The sequence below is a fragment of the Hylobates moloch genome, unplaced genomic scaffold (assembly GCF_009828535.3).
Source record: "Hylobates moloch isolate HMO894 unplaced genomic scaffold, HMol_V3 SCAFFOLD_6, whole genome shotgun sequence".
Classification (NCBI taxonomy): domain Eukaryota; kingdom Metazoa; phylum Chordata; class Mammalia; order Primates; family Hylobatidae; genus Hylobates; species Hylobates moloch.
The window spans coordinates 13713795-13735841 of record NW_026652281.1 but is presented as its reverse complement, the minus strand read 5'-3'; the positions used below and the strand labels follow the sequence as shown (position 1 = coordinate 13735841).

Genomic DNA, 22047 nt, shown 5'->3' with positions numbered 1-22047 from the left:
TGGTTATGTATTCAATAAACGTTACTGTTAACGTCACTTATTTCTGTGTTGATCCCCTTTTGCAATTTTGTTAAGAATCTTTCCAAGCATAAAACACTGAACATTGGACTAATCTTTAGAAAAACAATCACTGGGAAATATGTCAGCCAAAAACAAATAATTTGACATTCAATTACCATCTTTTCAATGAATAGATAACAATCAAAGGACCATATCAATGCACCATCAGAAGATCTCAAGGACTCCTTCATAATTCTCACAAAGTTAAAACTGTACCAGAATCAAGATCAGGTTTAAATATGAAGGACAAACCACACTTACCCAGCAATATATACTTACTCAAATTCCCAGAAAGTAGTTTCTACATTAAAAGAGCGATACATGTCACTGTTATTTTAAATGAGAGTAGTGTATGACCTCTATTTTATTCCTCAATTTAAAGATCAATAAATATTTTTTAGAAAAAAAATGTAACATATTCAACTTTTTAAAAAATTGAATTAAAGTTGTATCTTTCTTGGAGTCTATATTTGACCATGAATTGTGTTTCCAAAATTATATTTGCTCATCCATTTTTTTGCCATTCTCTGTAAGGCCTCAGTTTTGTTCGGTCTTTAAATCCTGAATAAAACACCTAGGAACATGATTCCATTTGCAGTATTTCCCTTTTAGGTGGAACGGCCACCAGACAGAGAGGCTTTCTGGGCTGCATTCGGTCTCTACAGTTGAATGGGATGACCCTGGATTTGGAAGAAAGAGCCCAGGTGACTCCAGAAGTGCAGCCAGGTTGTAGGGGACATTGCAGCAGCTATGGGAAGTTATGCCGCAATGGAGGGAAGTGCAGAGAAAGACGCGTTGGGTTCTTTTGTGACTGCACTTTCTCTGCATACACAGGGCCATTCTGCTCAAATGGTAAGTGTGGCATGGAAGACTGTAAGAGGGAAATGTATTCAATGTGAATTAAATGTCTGGCAGTTCTTTGCGGCTGTTTGAAACAAAAAAAATTCAATTTCTGAATTTCTTTGGCAAAGTATCTATTGAATGTAAAGAATGGGTACAAGATCCTGGTGATAAGACAGCATCATATATTCAAAGATGGAGCCCATCATATTTCATTACTTAAATATTTGACTCATTTATGAAAAACTAGTCTTTGTTGATGATAAATCCATTAATAGTCACTTTTATGTATTTTGAAGTGTTAGTTGCTCAATCTGCTTTTTTCCACCTAGTGTTGATGCTCTTAAATAATGTGGCTGTCAACAACCTGCCCCATGGGGCAGTTCTTTGTTTTAAAATCATTTAAAGCATTACTTTTTTTTTTTTAATTTGAGACAGAGTCTCACTCTGTCACTCTGTCACCCAGGCTGAAGTGCCGTAGCGCAATCTCGGCTCACTGCAACCTCCACCTCCCAGGTTCAAGCGATTCTCCTGCCTCAGCCTCCCGAGTAGCTGTGCTTACAGGAGCCCACCACTATGCCCAGCTAATTTTTGTATTTTTAGTAGAGATGGGGTTTCACCATGTTGCCCAGGCTGGTCTCAAATTCCTGACCTCAAGTGATCCGCCCACCTGAGCCTCCCAAAGTGCTGGGATTACAGACATGAGTCCCCATGCCCGGCCCTGTTACTATTATATTTGTTGAAGATATTCAACAATGCAAGGATATTTAAAATGCATTGTTTTCTATTTGAGATTTTTAGACATATTTTTTCCAGAAATATAAACAATATACCATTAAATATTGGTGCATTACAAAAATAGACACACTTATACATTAATCATACATTTTATCGTACGTTATGTTGTATATCTGCTGGTGAAATAAAATAGCAGAATACTTTTCAGCTTCTCTCGTTATCTGATATACCTCATGGAAGAAGAAAAGAACAATTGTAGGATTAAGTATTCTGAACAGACTTCTATGAATTTACAAACGTTTATTACTCTTTCATAGTTCCTCATAGAAGACTGACATCCAATTTAAATTGAATTACTTTATTTAAAGTGTCTCTTGGCTATTGAACCTTTTCCTGAAGGAGGCTAACAAAAGTTGGCTCCAAATTAAAACAACTCCTGACTTACAAAGAAAGCATGGGGATGAGTTAATAAAAAGTTGGCCAAATGCACTTTTCAAGTCATCTGCTTTTCTCAGAAATAATCTATAATTTACAAATCAACTTGTGATCATAATCATATACTGCTGGTACCATTCTAGAACACTTTTCATGTTTAAAGTGATAATTAAGACCACTTCATTGAAATAACATGTCTTCGTTTTCTGGATATAAATAATTTCCAGTTCATCTTGCTAAGTGCAACCATAAATGTTACTCTGTATGCACATATTATATTGAATATAAAATTTATGTTATAGATAATAAAATAATGAAACAATAAAAATCTCTAAAATGTCAAGGCAGCCTAAACATTACTGTATGATCCAGTAAGTATCATCTACAACTTGTATTCAATAACCAGCCCTTTTTTAGTAATGGAGAGAAGCAGATTCAGGGATTTAAAACTAGTTATTTCTGGTGCCATCTTCTTCATTCTCATATATATATATTTGGTGCGTATGTGTGAGAGAGAGAGAGAGAGAGGAAGAAAGAAGGGAGAGAATTTGGGATATTAATCTCATACAAGGAAAATACTACACTTTTGTAAAACGATTTAAAAGAGGTTGGTTAGTTCTGTTTGTTGATCCTATTTCCCTATATCATGTTAATACTAGACTTAGCTTTCTTTTTATAGTACACAATAACTTTGAGAAAGTGTTTAGACATAAAGGAAAATGTCTGCCTCTCGATCCTGGGAAAGAAGAGAGTCTCTCAAACATCCTTCCTTCCTGTTTTGTAGATAGGATGCCCTAGACTTCCTTTAAGATACACTTCATTTAAGATTGTGCTATCTGCAATATAACAGATGGGAGTTAAAATTTAAATAAAAAAGTAGATGATCAAGGAGATAGAAGACAAGCCTGGTTTGTGTTTGAACTCAGATAAGAAAGCATTTAACTTTCAACTGTAAAATTATACTAGTGCATTAATTATATGTCATTTTAACAGAAAGCCATTTCAAAGATCATTATGAAAGCGCTATTAACTTACTTTATTATTTGATACTAGTTTGGGCTTGGTTCTTCTATCTATGCAATTCATTACTTACAGAAACTAAAATATTAATTATTGTAACTAAAACAAGATCCTTGTACTTAAAATTTTTAACAAAAATATATATATATTGTTTCAGAGATTTCTGCATATTTTGGATCTGGCTCATCCGTGATATACAATTTTCAAGAAAATTATCTTTTAAGTAAAAACTCCAGCTCCCACGCTGCTTCATTTCATGGTGATATGAAGCTGAGCAGAGAAATGATCAAATTTGGTTTCCGAACAACACGAACACCAAGCTTGCTGCTTTTTGTGAGCTCCTTTTACAAAGAATACCTTTCTGTTATCATTGCAAAAAATGGTGAGTTCTTTTTAGATGAGAGAGAGAAAATTAAATTAGAACACTAGCTCTGTAATAATATGGATCATTCTTGTGTTCTGGCTTCTCAAGCTACAAACAGAAAAATGGAGTGTGCCTGTTTTTCCTATTCATATTTTTAGTACTATCCTATAAGTATAATCTAAAAGGATTATTTAAAATGATTAAGTTGCCTTTATCTCTTTATAATTTTGATAATTTTACATATTCAATGTATAATTTTATTTATATAAAACACTATATTATTGTTAGAAGCTCCTTGACTATTCCATATGAATATCAATATTTGTTTTGTAGTTCATTTTGAAATAAGGTGTCTTGTTTTATATGATTACATATAGGAAATACATAAGGAAATACATACATAGGAAATACATACAGGAAATACATAAGTATTTCCTGCAAATCAAAGAAACTTTAAGGGAGTGTTAATAAACCAGCATTTTGAATAAGAATATGTCCACAAGATGACCTTTTAGCTATACTTTTAGTTAAAAAAATCATCATGGGAAAAAAATGGTATGTCCATGCAGTGTTAAGGGCATGTAGATTAGGAAATGTGTTTCCTACAGGAAACCATTTACTGCTATTTTTCTCTTTTTCTTATCTAGATTAAAGGTAAAAATTTTGGAAATAACTTCTCTGGATAAGAAAAGCAAAGATACAAACATGTGACTATATCATTTCAACTAATTCAAATATATCCCAAGGGTATTGAACACCAAAATAAAAATAAGATTGTTCGATAAGTATATTTATTCTTACTGTGCATTTTGAGCTTGAAGCTTATTTATATATTAGGGCATTTTCTTCATCAAATTGAAAGATATCCTGTGAAATAAATTAATTGACATCTCTGCAGGCAATTAAATGAGTAGTACTAATTCTGATGGTAAATTTGGCTTAAAATCATTCATGTTACCATTATTTCATTTCAAAGTCTATGAACGTGACCATTTGGACATATTTCTTATCTTTAGTAAAACTACATTTGCCTTTAATAATTTCATTAATTGTTGTATTTCCAGAGTGTGAGATATATTTTTTAAATATTATAGGAACAGAATATTATTGCAATATTAAGCAATAGGTTGGCATTTCAGAAATACTTAATATTATTTTTTAAGTGAGAGACAAGTGCAGAGATTTGCATATGCCTGGTCTTCGTTGATGTTAAATTAAAGATTTGCAGGAAAGGGAGTGCTTATGTGCAACATACTTGGTCTTGATTTTGAAAATACAGTATTGCAATTTCGCTTGGGAACTGACTCTTGGAGATTATAAAAAGGTATCTTCCAATTTTTCCCTTGAAATGAATAAATAGCAACAAAAAATGACTGATTTTTAAGTAAGCCATTCTCAAAGTACAATTTTTACTAAAAAAATCACAATTTTTCCCCACTCTAGGAAGTTTGCAGATCAGGTACAAGCTAAATAAATATCAAGAGCCTGATGTTGTTAACTTTGATTTTAAAAACATGGCTGATGGACAACTTCACCACATAATGATTAACAGAGAAGAAGGAGTGGTCTTTATAGAGGTAATGTAGTAAATTCAGCAGAAGCGATCATTTTAATGACTCTCCAGCATGAAGGATGTCAAGCAGAAATGTGATAATGAACACAATAAGCAGACACACTTTCAGTGGTCTTCTTCTGTAGATAACAGACCTCAAATGTAGTCAGGATTTTTTTAAGCAATAAGATCTTGTTCATTATATTATTAATATCAGATACTTAAAATGCCAATCTTCTCTAACTTGTTTCTGCTCAGAAGGAAAGTGATGTCATAGTGTGCTACTGGTAGGACCATTGATATGCGAATGAAACCAGTTTACTTTAGATAAATGCAGTAATAAATCTATCAGAAAATAATGATTGTAATATCAGAATTTTCATTAATGATGTGAGTCACAGCAAAGAAAGTGGAATTATTCATGGAGCCAGTTTTTGAAGAAAAGCACTAATAATTTTTGGGTACCCTACCTAGAAGAAAATTTCTTAGCTGCCCACCTCAAATAAAAATACCAAGTAAAAGTGTTAAGGTAAAAAATAACCTTTTTGTATCTTTTTGTTGGCTTCATCGATTTTGGATTCCTTATCCAGTGGAGAAAAATAAAATGATACAAGGGGATGGAAGGTGGCATGCACTGGCATCTGAGGGTAGTATAGAAATAATATAGAAAAACCTTTCTAAGTGGCTAAGTTTTTAAATTTTGTTTTTTTCTAAATGTTTGGGGCCATGCTAACAATTGCTTAATGTATCTTTTTCGCTTTTCCTCCTTTGCTTCCTGTCTTCTCAACAAAACGTCATCCGTTTGGATGTTTTTATCTCGTCTAATAATTTTGTAGATTGACGATAATACAAGGAGACAAGTTCACCTGTCATCAGGCACAGAATTCAGTGCAGTCAAATCTCTGGTATTGGGCAGGATTTTAGGTAAGTGAAAGAAACAACCTTTCCCCTAACCATGCTAACCATGATACATAAACATGGATCAGAAAAGTCATATCACACACACACACTTCATCATGGCAAAGGAAATCCCTTGCCTATTTTGATTGTGAAGTGAGTGATAATCAAGATAGAGGCATAGGCGGGAGTGAGTAGGGGCACCCTGTGTGATGAGCAAGCATCTTCCTTTGATGGTAAGGTCGCTCTGGTCTCAGTCCTGTCTCAAAAAAGTCTAATGAAATATGGTATTATTCTCACCTTTCACAAATATTAAATAATTTAAAATAAAAAATAGCAAAGTATGTATTAATTAGGTGCCAAATATAGAAACTTTCTTCTATGATAAAACTAAGATTAGATTTAAAAAATGGAAGAAGAATGCAATTACTTTTTCTTCTAGTTAGTTAATATGCTTCAGGTTATGACTTGGATTCTATTCGCCTTGTTGCAGTGTTGCCCTTGGCAGCCATGCTTGCTCAGATGCAATCTAAATGCCTTATAATTCTTATTTATTTCCATCAATTACCTTTAATTACAGCACTGGAGTGGAAATGCACTGTTGCCATTTTAACATCAGAATATGTTTGCATGTTTTTACACTTGCCAACAAGGATTAAATTCAAAAGTAAATTTTAATAGATATTTCATTTTTAGTTATACATTAATCATTAAGAGTATTGGAATTTCATCTTATTTGAGGAGAGGGGGTTTCTTGTAGCCTAATTTTTATTCCTACTCTGGTATTTGACACTAATCTGAAATATTTTGTCCGAGATAGTAAATGGAAGTTTATTTTTGGACCTTTGCAGTTATTTGTACCTCAATTAATCATTCCTTATGTTGCCTGTACCTAATCTCAGAATCTTGAGAATGTTTGATTAAACCCATAGGTGAATGATCAAAATATTCGCCCCTGAGAAGGTTAATAGTTCAGCAAATAAATATTTATAGGCTTTCAGGTACTATGATGAGCACCAAGATTATGTGTTCTTATTCTCCAAACAAACAAGGGAAATACCATGAATTGCAATGTTCTTCCATTATCTATAGTAGACACAAAAATATATGTGCACAGTACTTCTTAGATGTTTGGAAGCTTAAGTGAAAAATTCCAAGGGAGTCTCACAGTGTTATTATATAAATCCAGCTACTTAAGACTGACACGGGTATCATTTCTTCTAAGAGTATGTATATAGCCAATAACATATGTAGCATGAAATGACGATTCCACTTTATTCTGTAGCTTTAAAGTTGATTCAAATCTTGTCCGCGATGTATAATTAACAGATAAGACAGTGTGCACTCTTAAGTCTGTGCACATAAGTATTAGCTTTAGATGAAACTTCAGATGCATAGAAAAACATGGCTAGGCTCTCCCTTTGTTAAAAACAAAAGAGAATATATTTAGTTATTTCGTATTTAGTATCGGGAAATATTTATAGCTATTTCAGGCCACTGTGGAGGTAAGAACATTGGTGTGTAGGAGACGATTCAGCTCTGGGTATGTAACTATCTAGCTCTGCCTATTTAGCTTTGGATATGTGACTAAGGTATTTCTGAACATTATTTTTTAACAACATTAGAGGGTCTTATTCCATGTATAGCTATGGCATAGCATAGGAAGCCAAAGAGTATTGTAAAAGTTTAAACAAACAAGCAGCAACAAAAACAAAGCCTCAACTGTTTTAACTGTGGTACCCGTCTACTTCCCTACAGATGGCTCTCAGCTTTGGGGGAAGTAAGCGTGCAGGTGGCTGGGAAAGGGATGAGAGCCCCAGAGAGACCCAGGATGAGGCAAAGATGTAGGGATCATAGGGTGGATCCCCAACCTCTGCAATGAGGCAATCTGTCTAAAAACCTCTTTGCTGAACATCAGGCTCACAGAAGACTCAGCTCCTTATTCTGTCCTCACTTAAGCCTACCTTCGCACATAACTATTGTTATTTACAGAATTAAACATATGTGCAACTGTGATTTGGAAGAGTCCTCGTCCCCCAAAATCTACATTAGTACAGTAGATGCCATTAATGAGTGGAAGCATAAGCTGATACTGCATTCATAGATGTCAAGAAGAAATATTAAGTAGGTTTTCTGTGCAAGATATACCACTGTGAGTAGAAATATATTCAATATATTACAAAACAATTGGGAAGCTGATTTTCATCCTATAAGGAGGATTGTATTAACCAAACAGTAGAGTAACATTCACTATATAAATACTCATTTCCCTTTTTGTAAATGAATAAGGGAGATTCCTATAGAATTAAAGATGTTAAGGTTTTTACTCAAGAGTTGCATATTATCCAAATATGCCTGTCATATATGCTGAAAAGTAAAAGTCCAAACTGAGCAATGAACTTTATGGTCTCAGTCAACTCATTCCTCTAAAAGTATAAGCGATAATTTATTTGGCATATGACTAAGGTATGGATCTTGATTAGGGACTAATCATTTATAATTCAAAGGAAACTGATAACTTATGGTCAAATTTTGCGTGGTATATGAATTTATAGCAAAATGTTACATAGTATATCCTTATGTTTTAATGCAGTATATTTATAGTGAAATAGATCAACAAGAGTTATTAATATTTCAAAGAGAATTGTTCTGTCTTGAAGTCACTTATTGTGTTAGTCCAGGTCCTCCAAACAACAGCTGTGAAGACAGGATTAAGCATGTAAGGGTTTTATTAAGGGAACAGTCATGTAAGAGAAAGTGGGAAGGAGCTGGCTAAGGCAGACAGGACCCTTAGATGTCCATAACACTCTGTCTACAGGGACAGAGAGAGAGAGGGAAAATTAGACAGAAGCACAGAAGTGTCTCATACCAATGTTCAGTGTAAGAAAGATTTAGCAAAATTTTCAGGGAGCCACTGAGTTAAAGTCAGCCTCCAGAGGAGTCCCTTGTTTGCCAGGGATGAGCCTGACTTGGAATGCCTGCTGTGACCCGCCGTTGGTTAGGGGCGGTCCATGGGAAACATGGCCTTGGTACAAGCATGAGGATGGATTTCAGAGCCCAGCATTTGGGACCCTTGGTCAATTAATCTCCCTGTAGTTGGTGGTCTTTAAGGCACATTCTCACATTTCCACACTTATCAAATATGTTTTGCATTTTTGTAAGCCCAGGTGACTCCTTGATTCATATATTAAATACATACCTTGTGATCACCTACCATGTCAATGGAGAATGCCACTCAACAAGGTAGACATTACATCTGCCTTTGCAGAGCTTATGGCAGTGGAGATTTTGATAATCATGATAACAAAATGTGCCTTTGTATCAACCTGAGTATAATGTGCCCCAATATTGCTTTAGAGAAAGTAGTCCCAAATTACCCTCCAAATTAAAATATATTAAAATTCTCCTGTTTTTATAACGTCCGGGTATTTCTTCTAAGGGAGCAGCACATAAACATTGCCATTTTTTTGGAGTTGTAATTTGCCTACAATTACCCATGCTTTTTTCAAGTGGAAAAAGAGATATAAAGGAAATATTTTCCCTCTCTTGACTTTTTCCAGTACTCATTTCTTAAATGTAGAAAGGATTCTAGGGGTAATTTTGAATTGCTGACCCTGTTAAAAAAACATTACTAGCAGATATTGAGAAAGGTGGGTGAATTTTAAGAAAGAATATCAATCTGTACTATGATGACATGGTAACCATTTCTAGCTACCTGTTACAATTAAAATATAGAGGTACTTAGTAACTTTGGCAATAATAAGATATTGATAGTTTAGAGCTATGGTGGGAAGATCAAGATTTTAGTTAAACAGCTGAGTTCAGATCCTCCCATAATCAACAGACTACATTGCATTTGTTTTTTATATTAAATTTTACTGTAAAATTAAGCTCTTGAGTTCTATTCCTGGACACTTTTATATGTTAGATTAGTTTTATGATTTATTTATGTAAAAACTGAGAGATTGTTTTCACTCTTTCCCAATATATAGCTTTTCTATATTAGATATGATGGTCCATAATAATCATTTCTCTTTTTTGGGGCTGCAGAGCCAAAATGCACTCTCAAATTACTGCAGTGGAGATTTAGGCCAGATGTAAATAAAGTGTGTAGGCAGCAAGGAAAAGGAAGTCTACTCAATCTCCTCTGAGGAGCTTTAAGAGAAATCTCCAATGTATCAGGAATTCTTTATGTAAAACTTTCTTCAGTGCTCAGAGGTGAGGCAAAAGGTGACCTAGGTAAATTAAGGGAACTGTGATTTTATAAATATATCATGAAATAACTTTCAAAATAATGGACTGGTTCTTTTAAAAGCATGTTTTAAAAGGAAAGTGCAAGTTAGAGCAAAAAAAGTAAAAACAAAATCTATCTTACAATCTTTTAAAAAATGTATCAGGTCCATTGATTTTTAATTTTTTAATAATTAAAATGTCATAGACTGTCTTCAGTGCATAGCATGACTTTCTTCTTGTGAAGGCTTTAGTCGATTCCAGAGGGTTAGCCATATTGTACTGAGCTGGCCATACCTAGAAGCTTATTCTCGTAATCATGATACATGAAAACAGATCAGAGGTGTCATGTTCCAAATCCAGAAAGTATTCATGATGTTGAAAGAAACACATTACCTGATTTTAATGGTAGAACAAATGATAACTTGGAAGTTGAGATTTTGTCAGAAGCACGTATAGTCACAAGCAGGTGGTCCCCGTGGGGTGGACAAGTGTATTCCTCTGACAATGATGTCACCTGCAAAGCTTTTTATTTGGCAGCCAAGCATAATAACACATAGAGCTCTACTTACACTTAAAAAGATACCAAATGATAAAAGCAAGAGTCACCAATCCAAAATTATATATTGTCAGGTGCCTCAAATCTATAAACATTCATACAATGATAAAACAAGAATTTCAAAAATAAAAAGGAGAAAGAGATTGTTTATTTCTTTAATTACTAACATGCCTTAAAAGATACCCACACCAGCCAGGCACGGTGGCTCACGCCTGTAATCCTAGGACTTTGGGAGGCCGAGGTGGGTGGATCATGACATCAGGAGATTGAGATCATCCTGGCTAACACGGTGAAACCCCGTCTCTACTAAAATACAAAAATTAGCCAGACTTGGTAGCGTGCACCCGTAGTCTCAGCTACTCAGGAGGCTGAGGCAGGGGAGTCGCTTGAACCCAGGAGGCAGAGGTGGCAGTGAGCTGAGTTCGTGCCATTGCACTCCAGCCTGGTGACACAGCAAGACTCCATTTCAGAAAAAAAAAAAAAAAAAAAAAAAGTGCCCACACCAGGAATAAGTAAAAAATAAAGCCCCAATTAGGCACTGATGCTAATATGTGAGTGAGTTTATTAAAGAATAGTCATCCATGTAAGAAAGAGAAAGGAAGGGATCGGCTGGGGTGTGAACATGGGACGTGTGAAGTGGAGAGAGGGCACTATGCAGCCACAACAAGGAGACACTGCAAGATCAGTATAGTCAGGGGTTCCTAAACCATGGGCCACGGACCAGTACTGAGCTGCACAGCAGTAGGTGAGTGGCAGGCAGGCAAGCAAGTGAAGCTTCATCGGTATTTACAGCCGCTCCCCATCACTTGTATTACCACCTGAGCGCTGCCTCCTGTCAGATCAGCCACAGCATTAGATTCTCATAGGAGTGAGAACCCTATTGTGAACTGCACATGTGAGGGATCTGTGTTGTGTGCTCATTATGAGAATCTAATGCCTGATGACCTGTCACCATCTCCCATCACCCCCAGATGGGACCGTCTAGTTGCAGGAAGGGAAGCTAAGGGCTCCCACTGCTTCTACATTATGGCCAATCATATAATTATTCCATTATACATTACAATGCATAATAGAAAGTGTACAATAAATGTAATGCACTTGAATCATCCCAAAGCCATCCCCCCACTCCCATCTGTGGAAAAACTGTCTTCCTTGAAACTGGTCCCTGGTGCCAAAAAGGTTGGGGACCACTGAGGCTGGTGATATTCCAAAGGACTAATCAGAATCAGATCAGAGAAATTTGAGTTGTACCAGCATTGTCTGTTAAATGTAATGGGGTGTTAGAGATGGTTCTCATGCCATCATAGTACAATTTAATATTATTACATAAAAATTATCCCTCTTGCTTGATATCTGCTTGTAATGCTTGCTAATCGTGATTGGAGTGAAAAATTGTCACTATAGTTCATCCTCATTTGTAGAAATGAGTACTAGAGGATGGGAAAAAAAGCATTTCCTTTCTTTCTGGTCTTCCCTGTGAAAAGGCAGATAGTCTGATGTCATGTCTTTAAGTACTTTGTTCACAATGTACATAAGTTCCAATGCCAAAGTGAGTGACTTGTCAATCAGCTTCCTTAAGATAAATATTTACTAGAAAATTATAGAAAAAGAAATCTCTCTAAGATGTAATTAATTAAAGGAAATATACAGATATAAAGTTGTTTTGCCAATTAATTAAGCTATTACTGGATCACAATTCCACCACATGGGGAAAAAGAAAGATCTCAATTAAGATATTTACATAATCTTATTAAAGTTGTATAAAACCTCTCGTGGGAAAATACGCCCACATTTTGAATAATGATGTAATTTAACACACAGTAAAAATGACTGAAAAAATCACTACTCAAAAGTTGAGTGAAATTTTAAATTACTATTTGTTATTTTTTGTGTCAAATACATAATGGCACAAGAACACTAACAATGATGTGTTGACAATTCATGATGGTAGCAGTAAAAACCAGGTTGCATCAAATTAACTTGGTTGACATTCATCCATCATTAATAGGGTGTGCTACATTTGCTTTTATCTCCAAAACTCATTGTAAAATTAAGTTCTGAGTTCTGTTCATTTTTATGTTATGGGAGTTTTCTATAAGCCTGGAGATTATTTTCACTCGTTCCGAGTAGTAGCTTTGGTATATTTAGAGGCGATGACCCATAGGGATCATTTATCTCTTTGGAGTCCGCAGAGCTCAGGAAGCACACTCAGGTTTCTGCAGTGGCAATTTAGGCCAGATGTAAATAAAATGTGTGGTCTGAGAGAAGAGGATGTCTACTCAATCTCCCCAGAAGAGCTTTAGAGACAGTCTTCCATCTCAAGGATATTTTAAGTAAAACCAGCTTCAAAACCAAAGGGGTACAAAAGAAAGTTTAATTAGCTTACCTAAGTACACTGTGATTTTTGCAAACATCTTGTAAAATTACACTGAAAATGAGACAGGTTATGCTGAAAGCAAAACGGAAATACCTGCCCTTGTAAGATAGCTGCCTGTACATAACTTGTGCATTAATCAGGCTTTCAAGTTTATAACTCAGTACAGTAGGTTTGGTTGGCAAACAAATACCTTTTATGATCAACTGCTTCTTTATCCACGTAGTATTTTTTGTCTGCTTTGCCATTTTACTTTCCCACTAACTCTTTTTGTGTTGAGTCCCCGGTGGAATTGCATAAAATAGTAAAAGTGCACCATTCAGTTCTAGCCCTGGGTCTCTTGATTCACTGCACCATTTTTTTTTTTTTCTTGGCAAGCCTTCTTAATGGATTCCAGACATTGAGATCTTTCTTTTTAAATGACTCCTTCTCATAGGTAGGACATGTAAAGTACTTCATTTTCTGAGTTTTTATTTTTTTGCTTACGCCACAGGAAATTTCATAAAGCGCTCCTTGTAATTGTTCTTACATGTATTGTCGTATCTTTCAAAAAAACAGTTGTTTCTCTGTAATAGAGGGGCACTTCACCAAATTCTAATTTCTCAGTACTGCATTTTTCTTGCAGGCCTTTTGTTAAAAGGTTTCTTCTTTAGGCAAGCAGAAGTCACTCCTTTTGTTGGAAAAATGCACTTGAGGGTTACTTTTCAACAGGCACAAACACCCAGAAATCTGAGTCATTTAAGGATTATTATGACAAGAAACACCTAAAACATGATTGTTTTATCCAGATTTCTGTGAAGCAGGAGACATTTGTCATCAGTTTCTCCCTCCACCTACCCTGTTCTAACTCATTACACTGTGTTGGCTTTTTGGGAGTCAGATAACAAGGAAAACTTATATTTTTGCCCATTGGCTTCTTAGCACAATTGTCAAAGCAGATATCTGATGCTATATATTTCTAAGGCCAGGTTTGCTTATGAGCAACTTAATATAGCTACTAATTTTGTTTGGACTCAATTCTGGGAGGATGGCTACTGAGTTGCTTGTAGTTTCCCTCCACTTCCGATTCGAATTCTACCCAATTGACGCTTCTGAAATGAGTTGTTGGTCCAGGCGGACAGGCAGGGGGATCCTGGAGGGAACCAGTGAGGAGGCTCTTGTGGGGCTTCCTACCTTCTGGGTTGGAAGGAAGTCCGGGGGCCAGCCTAGAAGAATCTCAGGGGGGGATCTGAATTGTTTGGATCTTGGGGATTGCTTGCCTTACAGAGGCCCCTGGGCCCCATGGGGAAAGACAAGCGTTAGAAAATATTAATGTGCCCATTTTCTCTGCTTCTCAAGATGCTGAGATGACCTGAAATTTGGGCCATGTCCTCTCTGTCCCAAGATTGGGTGAGGAGAGTTTTCGTCTTAGGGCTGTGGCCTGCAGCCCTGCTCCTGGTCCACCCAGACCACCACACTGTCTATGTGCCCTGGGTGTGAGCCACCTAAGGTGATCAGTGGCTGGGCACCAGCAAGCAGATTAAAAAGTAAACTAACAAACCAACTCCAGACTTCAAACCATTCAACATCAATAAAAGGAGAAAAAAACTAAACCAAAATGATTCTCTATCAAAATAAAGCTATTCAAGGAGACAGACAACAACATGAATGAGGCTTAGTAAGAGTATTTTAAGGAGATTCTCATAAAGCAAGAAAAATACCTTGAAGATCTAAAAAATATGATTTTTTTTTCCCAAACAAAAAATATGAAAGGAAAGAATGATCTTTTTTGCTACTTGAATTTGCATCTGGAAGATCAAGTGAATGAAGTATTTGACCCACAGAGATATAAGTCCTAAATAATAGAAATCAGGATGGAAATAAAATGAATTTAGAGAATATATAGAGGACACCTAATGTGAAAAATTGGCATTCTAAGAGAATAAAAAGGATGACGGTGAAACAGTAGTAGTGTGCAGAATATATGAAAAATTCCAAGCTAAATAAAAACTTTGCGTCTGCAGATTGAAAGGGCTTATCATGTTCTATGCAGAATATCGAGATAAGATACGCACTTAGGGACAATCTGGTGAAAATTCGAAAATCACACGGTATCTTACAAATTTTGAAAAAGAAGTAATACATCCAGAAGATGCTGGAGTAATATCCATAGTGTACTAAGGGAATAGGGCTGCAAAAAATGTCACCCTTAAAATAAACACATAAATATAACCTAATCCATCAGGGTAATTTTCTATTCCAGTTACAACCATCACGTTGTCTACTTTGTTTTCTTCATAGCATTATCAGTCTGTAGAATTCTCATTTAGTTTTTGTTTCTATGTTTATTGTCTCTCTCCCTTCCCCCGCTAACATGTAAAATACTCAAACATCAGGGCATTTGTTTTCTGTTTCTTTAGCTCATAAAAGGATAAATATTAACTGACCATGTGTCCATTTTGAGTTTTAGTGGTTAATGGTTTTTGTACAATAATTTTGAAATAGGTAAAATGTTTTCAATTTGTAAGTGTGAGGCTTTAAAAATATATCTCATATCAGATTATTACCAGAGAATTAAATCTCGTCTGGCGGGGTGAGGCTGAAAAGGGAAGATTTTTTAAAGGCCTATGGAAATTTTATTCAACATTTTAACCTTGGAGAAGAAATGTGAAAGCACTCTCCCAGTTATGCTCCTATGGGAGTTTTTCTTTTTAATTTTTATTTTCTTTTTAATTTCTCATTAAAAAGAAAAAAAAAACACTCCAAATCAAGAATGCGGTCTTTTTCATATATATATATGTTTAAATCTACATATATTCAAATGAATGATTGCTAAGGTGGACTAAATGATTTCTTTGGTTCCATACACATTGATGAACTGCCTCCTACGTAATGACGTTATGCTGGATGTTGGCAGTCAGCTTTATGTTTGAGGAGCTCACGGTGTTGTATGTAAGCAGCAGAGTGATGCTCCCTCAGTGCTATCTTTGGGTAATGAAGAAGAGCAAGGTGGGTCAGAACATGGCTCAATACCAGATCCCTCACAACATGAGAGTGATATAATCTCTCTAATTTTCCATTTTCTTTTTATAGAGGATGATATTCAAAATACTAAACATTGAATCAGGATTTTTATTATTATGTAGAAAACATGAATGAAAATGGAGCCCCTCAAAATTCTTTAAAAACCATATATAACTGGCCAGGTGCAGTGGTTCATGCCTGTGATCTCAGCAACTTTGGGAGGCCGAAGTGGGTGGATCACTTGAGGCCAGGAGTTAGAGACTAGCCTGGCCAACATGGTAAAACTCCATCTCTACTAAAAATACAAAAAATCTAGCCAGTTGTCAATCCCAGCTACTCGGGAGGCTGAGGCAGGAGAATCACTTGAACCTGGGAGGCAAAAGCTGCAGGCAGCTGAGATCGTGCCACAGCACTCCAGCCTGGGTGACAGAGCGAGACTCTGTTAAAAAAAAATAATAATTAGAGCTCAGATGCCCAGGATTAGTTAAAGTCTAGCTCTCAAGCAAAGATGATTTAAAAAATAAATAAATAAAAGCCACTACGGAGGCTGAAAGCAGACTAAAGGAAAGAGTATCTCAACCAGAGAGTGGTTTATAAACAAAAGAAGCTCATAATTTGGAATACAGTAGGCCAGAGGTCCAGTAATGCCAACAACTGTGTAACCTCAGGTGAATAGTTAAAATTCTGAACTTAACTCTTCCATTTGTGTGACTTGGATAAAATACTCGTGTCTACTGTAAAGTTTTATCAGTAGCATGCAAATCTTTTAGAACACTGGCTAGCACATAATATACACTCATATATACTTAGTATCTATTGCATTGCTTTTACTTTTAATTTAACTTAACTTCCTGGGAACATAGATTCAAGTTGCCGTGAATATACACTCCCATATTATTATATTTTCCAAAGAAAGACTAAAGGGCACGTTTTGTCCTTCCCCACCTATATACAGTGCAGGGGAGAAAAATTGTATTAGTCTGTTTTCACACTGCTATAAAGAGCTTCCTGAGACTGGGTAATTTATAAAGGAAAGAGGTTTAATCAACGCAGTTCCGCATGGCTGGGAGGCCTCAGGAAACTTATAATCATGGCAGAAAGCAAAGGGGAAGGGGAAGCAAAAGCCTTCTTCACATGGCAGCAGGAGAGAGAAGAATGAAGGATGAACTTCCAAACACTTATAAAAGTATCAGATCTCATGAGAACTCACTTACTATCACAATGACAGCATGGGGGAAACTGCCCCCACGATCCAATCACCTCCCACAGGATCCCTCCCTTGACACGTGGGGATTATGGGGATTACAATTGAAGATGAGATTTGGATGGGGTCACAGAGCCAAACCGTGTAAATAGTTGTGCTATTTTTTTTTAATCACACTGGGTGGGTGGATGCATTGTATTTTGATGACATTTGAGCCTTCAAAGTCTATGATAAATTTCCCTTGTTTAGATTTGGTGCTTGCTAAGCAAGGAGTATGTATAATGTATTCCTAAGGTAAAATTATAATTAATATCCCAGCATTAAAACCAGTCTCTGTTCCACAAGAGTCTCATACTAACTAAATTCTTATTAATAAGAGGAAGAGATTATCTGTCTTTAGAGGGCACAGATATTTCTGTCCCAGTGACAGGTTGTCATTGAAACAGGAAGAAAAGGCATAGGGGTATAAAGAGTTTCATTGCTGTGCATGAGTAATTAGGGAGAGACCCTAATAACTTCGAGGTATGGCCTCCACTGCATGATAGTATCATCTTCCTGGTATGTTTGGGTGGGGCCATAAAGTATCAGAAAGCTTTCAGCCAGAAGAAATTGTCGGTTGGGCGTCTGATAACAGAAGTCCAGAGGCTCAATTTTCTCTCTAGTTTCTGTTACTTTCATGGCATAAGTCTTGAAACCTGTACTGAACTTGTTTTTAAATCCAGGATGTACCTCTTGATATTGACTACAAGCCCTATTGTAAATACATTGCAATAATCTATATTTAAATAAAAAATATCATGACACCCTCATCACTTCTTAACCTGACCCATTCTTATGCTTTGTTTCCAGAGAGCTTACCATATCATTTTTAATAATCCAAGCTTAAAAACTTGACTTCATTAACATTGGAAATCTTACCAATAGTAGTGAAAAGAATAATGGATTTTTATCTTTTTAGTAAAGATAAAATTAAAAAGGAATTTAGTAAGTTTATATTTATTGCTATTGCATTAACTCAGAATTCTCAGTTTCTGCATCATTGCCTATTTTCACTTTTGACTACTAATATTTCGGTGTTTCTTTGAATTTCTAGAACACAGTGATGTGGACCAGGACACTGCACTGGCAGGTGCACAGGGCTTCACAGGCTGCCTCTCTGCAGTGCAGCTCAGCCATGTGGCCCCTCTGAAGGCAGCTCTGCACCCCAGCCACCCAGACCCTGTCACTGTTACAGGACACGTGACCGAGTCCAGCTGTATGGCCCAGCCTGGCACTGATGCCACATCAAGGGAAAGGACACACTCGTTTGCAGGTGACTTAGAGTTCTTCCTCTACTCAGTCACAGACGCAGCTTGTCCGTGGAATTTAGAAAACTTCTCATGTGGCTTTCAGGCTACCTTGTCAAGATGGCTTCTTAAAGTTGGTTTTATTTGTTTAGCTTTTAGTTCTCCTTCCCATTTCTTTTCTAGGTGCTCAACTTCTTATTTATGGGGGTCAATGCCATTGACATTGCTTAAATTGAAAATAACAGAGATCCCACATTCGCCTCCATGATTCTCTCTGGTTTAAAATATTTATGTTTTCAAAATTTCTTCTTTTGCTTGCCTATATCACCTTCCCCCTTTGTTGTGCTTTAACTGCAGATCATTCTGGAACAATAGATGACAGAGAGCCCCTTGCTAATGCAATCAAAAGTGACTCTGCAGTAATTGGAGGTAATAAGAAGCACGAATGAGCTCTTCTTCGGTTGTTCTTATTAATAATGATGATGAATATTTAGCATTGTAGAAACTATGAAGAATCTGCACATACTCCAAGTGCCAGGCACCGAATCCTGAGGTCATTGGAGTGATTTACTATTTGTACTGGATTGTCTTTAGAATCTTTCTGAATTATCTGCTTCCTTGGAGATTTTCAGCATAAATAATTGACAATTTCACTGAAGCATGGCACTCAAAGATTAATTGCTAACATGGGTAATAATGAATATTATCAAGCTTGAATATAGCCACATGTAACCACTAGAGAATTGTGAATATATTTGAGTAAATTTCATTTTTCTTCACTTCTTGGACATATCACTGCTTCTGGAAAGGTTCATTCAAAAAGTAGAAAAAACCTGAGATTAACACTAGAAGCATATATTTTGTATTGCCTCCAGGCTTAATAAAGGTGGGTATTTGCATAGTAAACTATTTAAAGATGCTCCTATCAACTAAATATTACACTTTCAGTTGTATTTTTATCAAATATTGGATTAATGAACTAAAAGTGATTAGTAGTAACTTTAAATTGCAGCATTAACACAAAAACTTTTAAAGTATATCGCCCTGGAAATGTGACAGCATATTCTCTGATTTTTTTTTTTCCAAAAGCAACTCAAAAAGCAAGCTTTTTTTCCTCTTGATTAATGCTCTTAAGAATGTTATTAATCAGATTATTGAAATGTTAAGTAGTTCACCTTTCTTTACTCTCTGAATATGATATGGATGTAGAAAGTAAACAATTATTCTGTTGCATTGCCAGGGAGACACAATTGTAAAGTTTTTGTGCTAGTAATATGATTATTCGTATATGAAATATGAATATTTCATTCGCAGGTGACTTAGAGTTCTTCCTCTATTCAGTCACAAACCCAGCTTGTACATGGAATTTAGAAAACTTCTCATGTGGCTTTCAGGCTACCTTCTCAAGATGGCTTCTTAAAGTTGGTTTTGTTTGTTTAGCTTTTAGTTCTCTTTCCCATTTCTTTTCTAGGTGCTCAACTTCTTATTTATTCATATCATATATGAATAATCGTATTACTGGAACAAAAACTTTAAAATTGTATCTCCCTGGCGATGCAACAGGATAATTATTTACTTTCTATATCCATATCATATTCAGAGTGTAAAGAAAGGTGAACCACTTAACATTTTCAATTTGGGCAATTTATGTGGCTTTATACCTGATTCATTTGGATGTATTTTTTGTATTCATCTAGACATATATTGCCTTCAAGTAGTTAGGATTTTATTTGGACAGCAAATAATGCCAGTCAAATCTTTGTGTGGATATTAACTCCCCCATGCTATTTCATTTGCTTTTCTGTTTCTCAAATTAATGATGTGCAAATTAAAGTTATAAAAAATAGGATTCCCATTTAATCACCAAAAATGCAAAACAAAAAACCAAAAAAGCAAAACAAAAAACCAAAAAAAAATTCTCTTTGAAGAGGAGTTAATAATTGTATGTCTAAAAGAAATACATTATACAGTAAAAACTCACTTAAAGCTATAGTATTTATAACGTGTCCAAGAGTTTAAGCTAGAATTCCTGGTCAAGCAAGTTGTCTCAGTCTTATAATATTGGTTTTTCCAGACATTCAACCAGGATAGATTCAGGTAAATACAGATAGACAGATAGATGGAAATATAGAGTGGTGTATAGTCATCAAGCCAATGCTAGAACAAAATATTTAATCTTTAGACTATTGTCGTTTTTCTCTAACATCATTGGCAAGATTTACGGAGTTAAACAAGAAGTGCGTTGATAAGTCATCCTGAAGTTATTCTAGAATAGAAACAAGTTACAGTTCATCTGTGAAATTCTCACTTAGCTCAAATTCACAGGACAGAAACAATATGGAAGGTTTGTAGTTCAGGGGCTTTTCAGGGTCCCTGAAACAAGTGATGTCTGGTTTTGGTCATTGCAGAGACTGAACTTCAGAAGCAGAGCATCTGGTAATGGCCATGTACCCTCTGAAGGCCTTGTCTGGGTCACACACAATTTATCTGCTAAATCATAATGTATCATCCTCCAGTGTGTTATGCAATTTGGTAATCTGGTAGAATTATGGTAGAATCCTTTGTTCATTGTCTAGTTACTCATAAATTGCACCCACTATGTAATAATAATTAATCCATCCAAGGATTTTCCATATTGGCTAATCCCCCTGTGTTCTACATCTTAGATGATTTTTTTTTTACTTGCAAAATGAATGGTATAAGATGGGATAATTTATTTAATGATACATTTAAAAGTGGTGACCCAGATGTGGTAGAGGGTTTCTGGCCAGGCTACCCAGATACAGATAGACAGATTTAGCCAGAGAGCAAGCTATATATACATATCTTCATAAAAACAGATTCACACAGTGCTTTAGGTGCAGCATCATAGAAGCTGGCCACATTTTATTCATAATAACTAATTTATTTTTTATTTTTATATTTTTGATATAACAGGTGTGATCGAAGTTTTTCTTGAGCACAACAAATCCTGACGTAGCACTTTCCCCAAATTGAGTGCTAAATTACATACATGGAACAAACCATTTCCAGAGGTCATCCCTGATTTTGACTGTCTGGATATTCTGTCTAGGCCAATGTAACATTCATTTTATTATTGCAGTTGTCTGCTGTCTATATCATATTTCAGAATTTTTCACAATGAAATTATTCAGAATCTTTCTCTTCAAGTCAGAGGCCTGTAACTAGCCTGTAGAAATATTCATAGCAATTCAATTGTTTATTTTTTTCTAAAATGAGAAGCAAAATATGTAACAACAAATATTCTGATTAAAGTTATTCGTTAATTAATATGACTAATAACAAAAGCAATCATATTTATTAATGAATTCTTCAGATTTCCTGTACAGAATTTGGTTACCATATTTATGTTAATCAGCAAGGAATTTTTACCTTTCTCAGGTAAGGCTGACCTAGCCAAAAAATTGGCTTGGCTGTTGGACATGCTATAATTGGCCAGGGTGAATCAGCCTAGCAGATTATAT

The 22047-nt window shown here is 35.6% G+C and overlaps 1 protein-coding gene across 5 annotated transcripts in view; it reads left to right on the top strand.

Moving 5' to 3' along the window:
- Nucleotides 1-22047, top strand: part of CNTNAP4 (contactin associated protein family member 4) — a 297138-nt gene that overhangs the window by 261233 nt on the left and 13858 nt on the right. For all 5 annotated transcript variants that reach the window (XM_058440476.1, XM_032156379.2, XM_032156377.2 and 2 more), the window contains 6 exons: nt 673-912; nt 3251-3475; nt 4901-5034; nt 5846-5933; nt 18370-18588; nt 18920-18991. In XM_058440476.1, coding sequence (XP_058296459.1) covers nt 673-912; nt 3251-3475; nt 4901-5034; nt 5846-5933; nt 18370-18588; nt 18920-18991 — 978 coding nt within the window. The remainder of the gene's footprint in view (nt 1-672; nt 913-3250; nt 3476-4900; nt 5035-5845; nt 5934-18369; nt 18589-18919; nt 18992-22047) is intronic.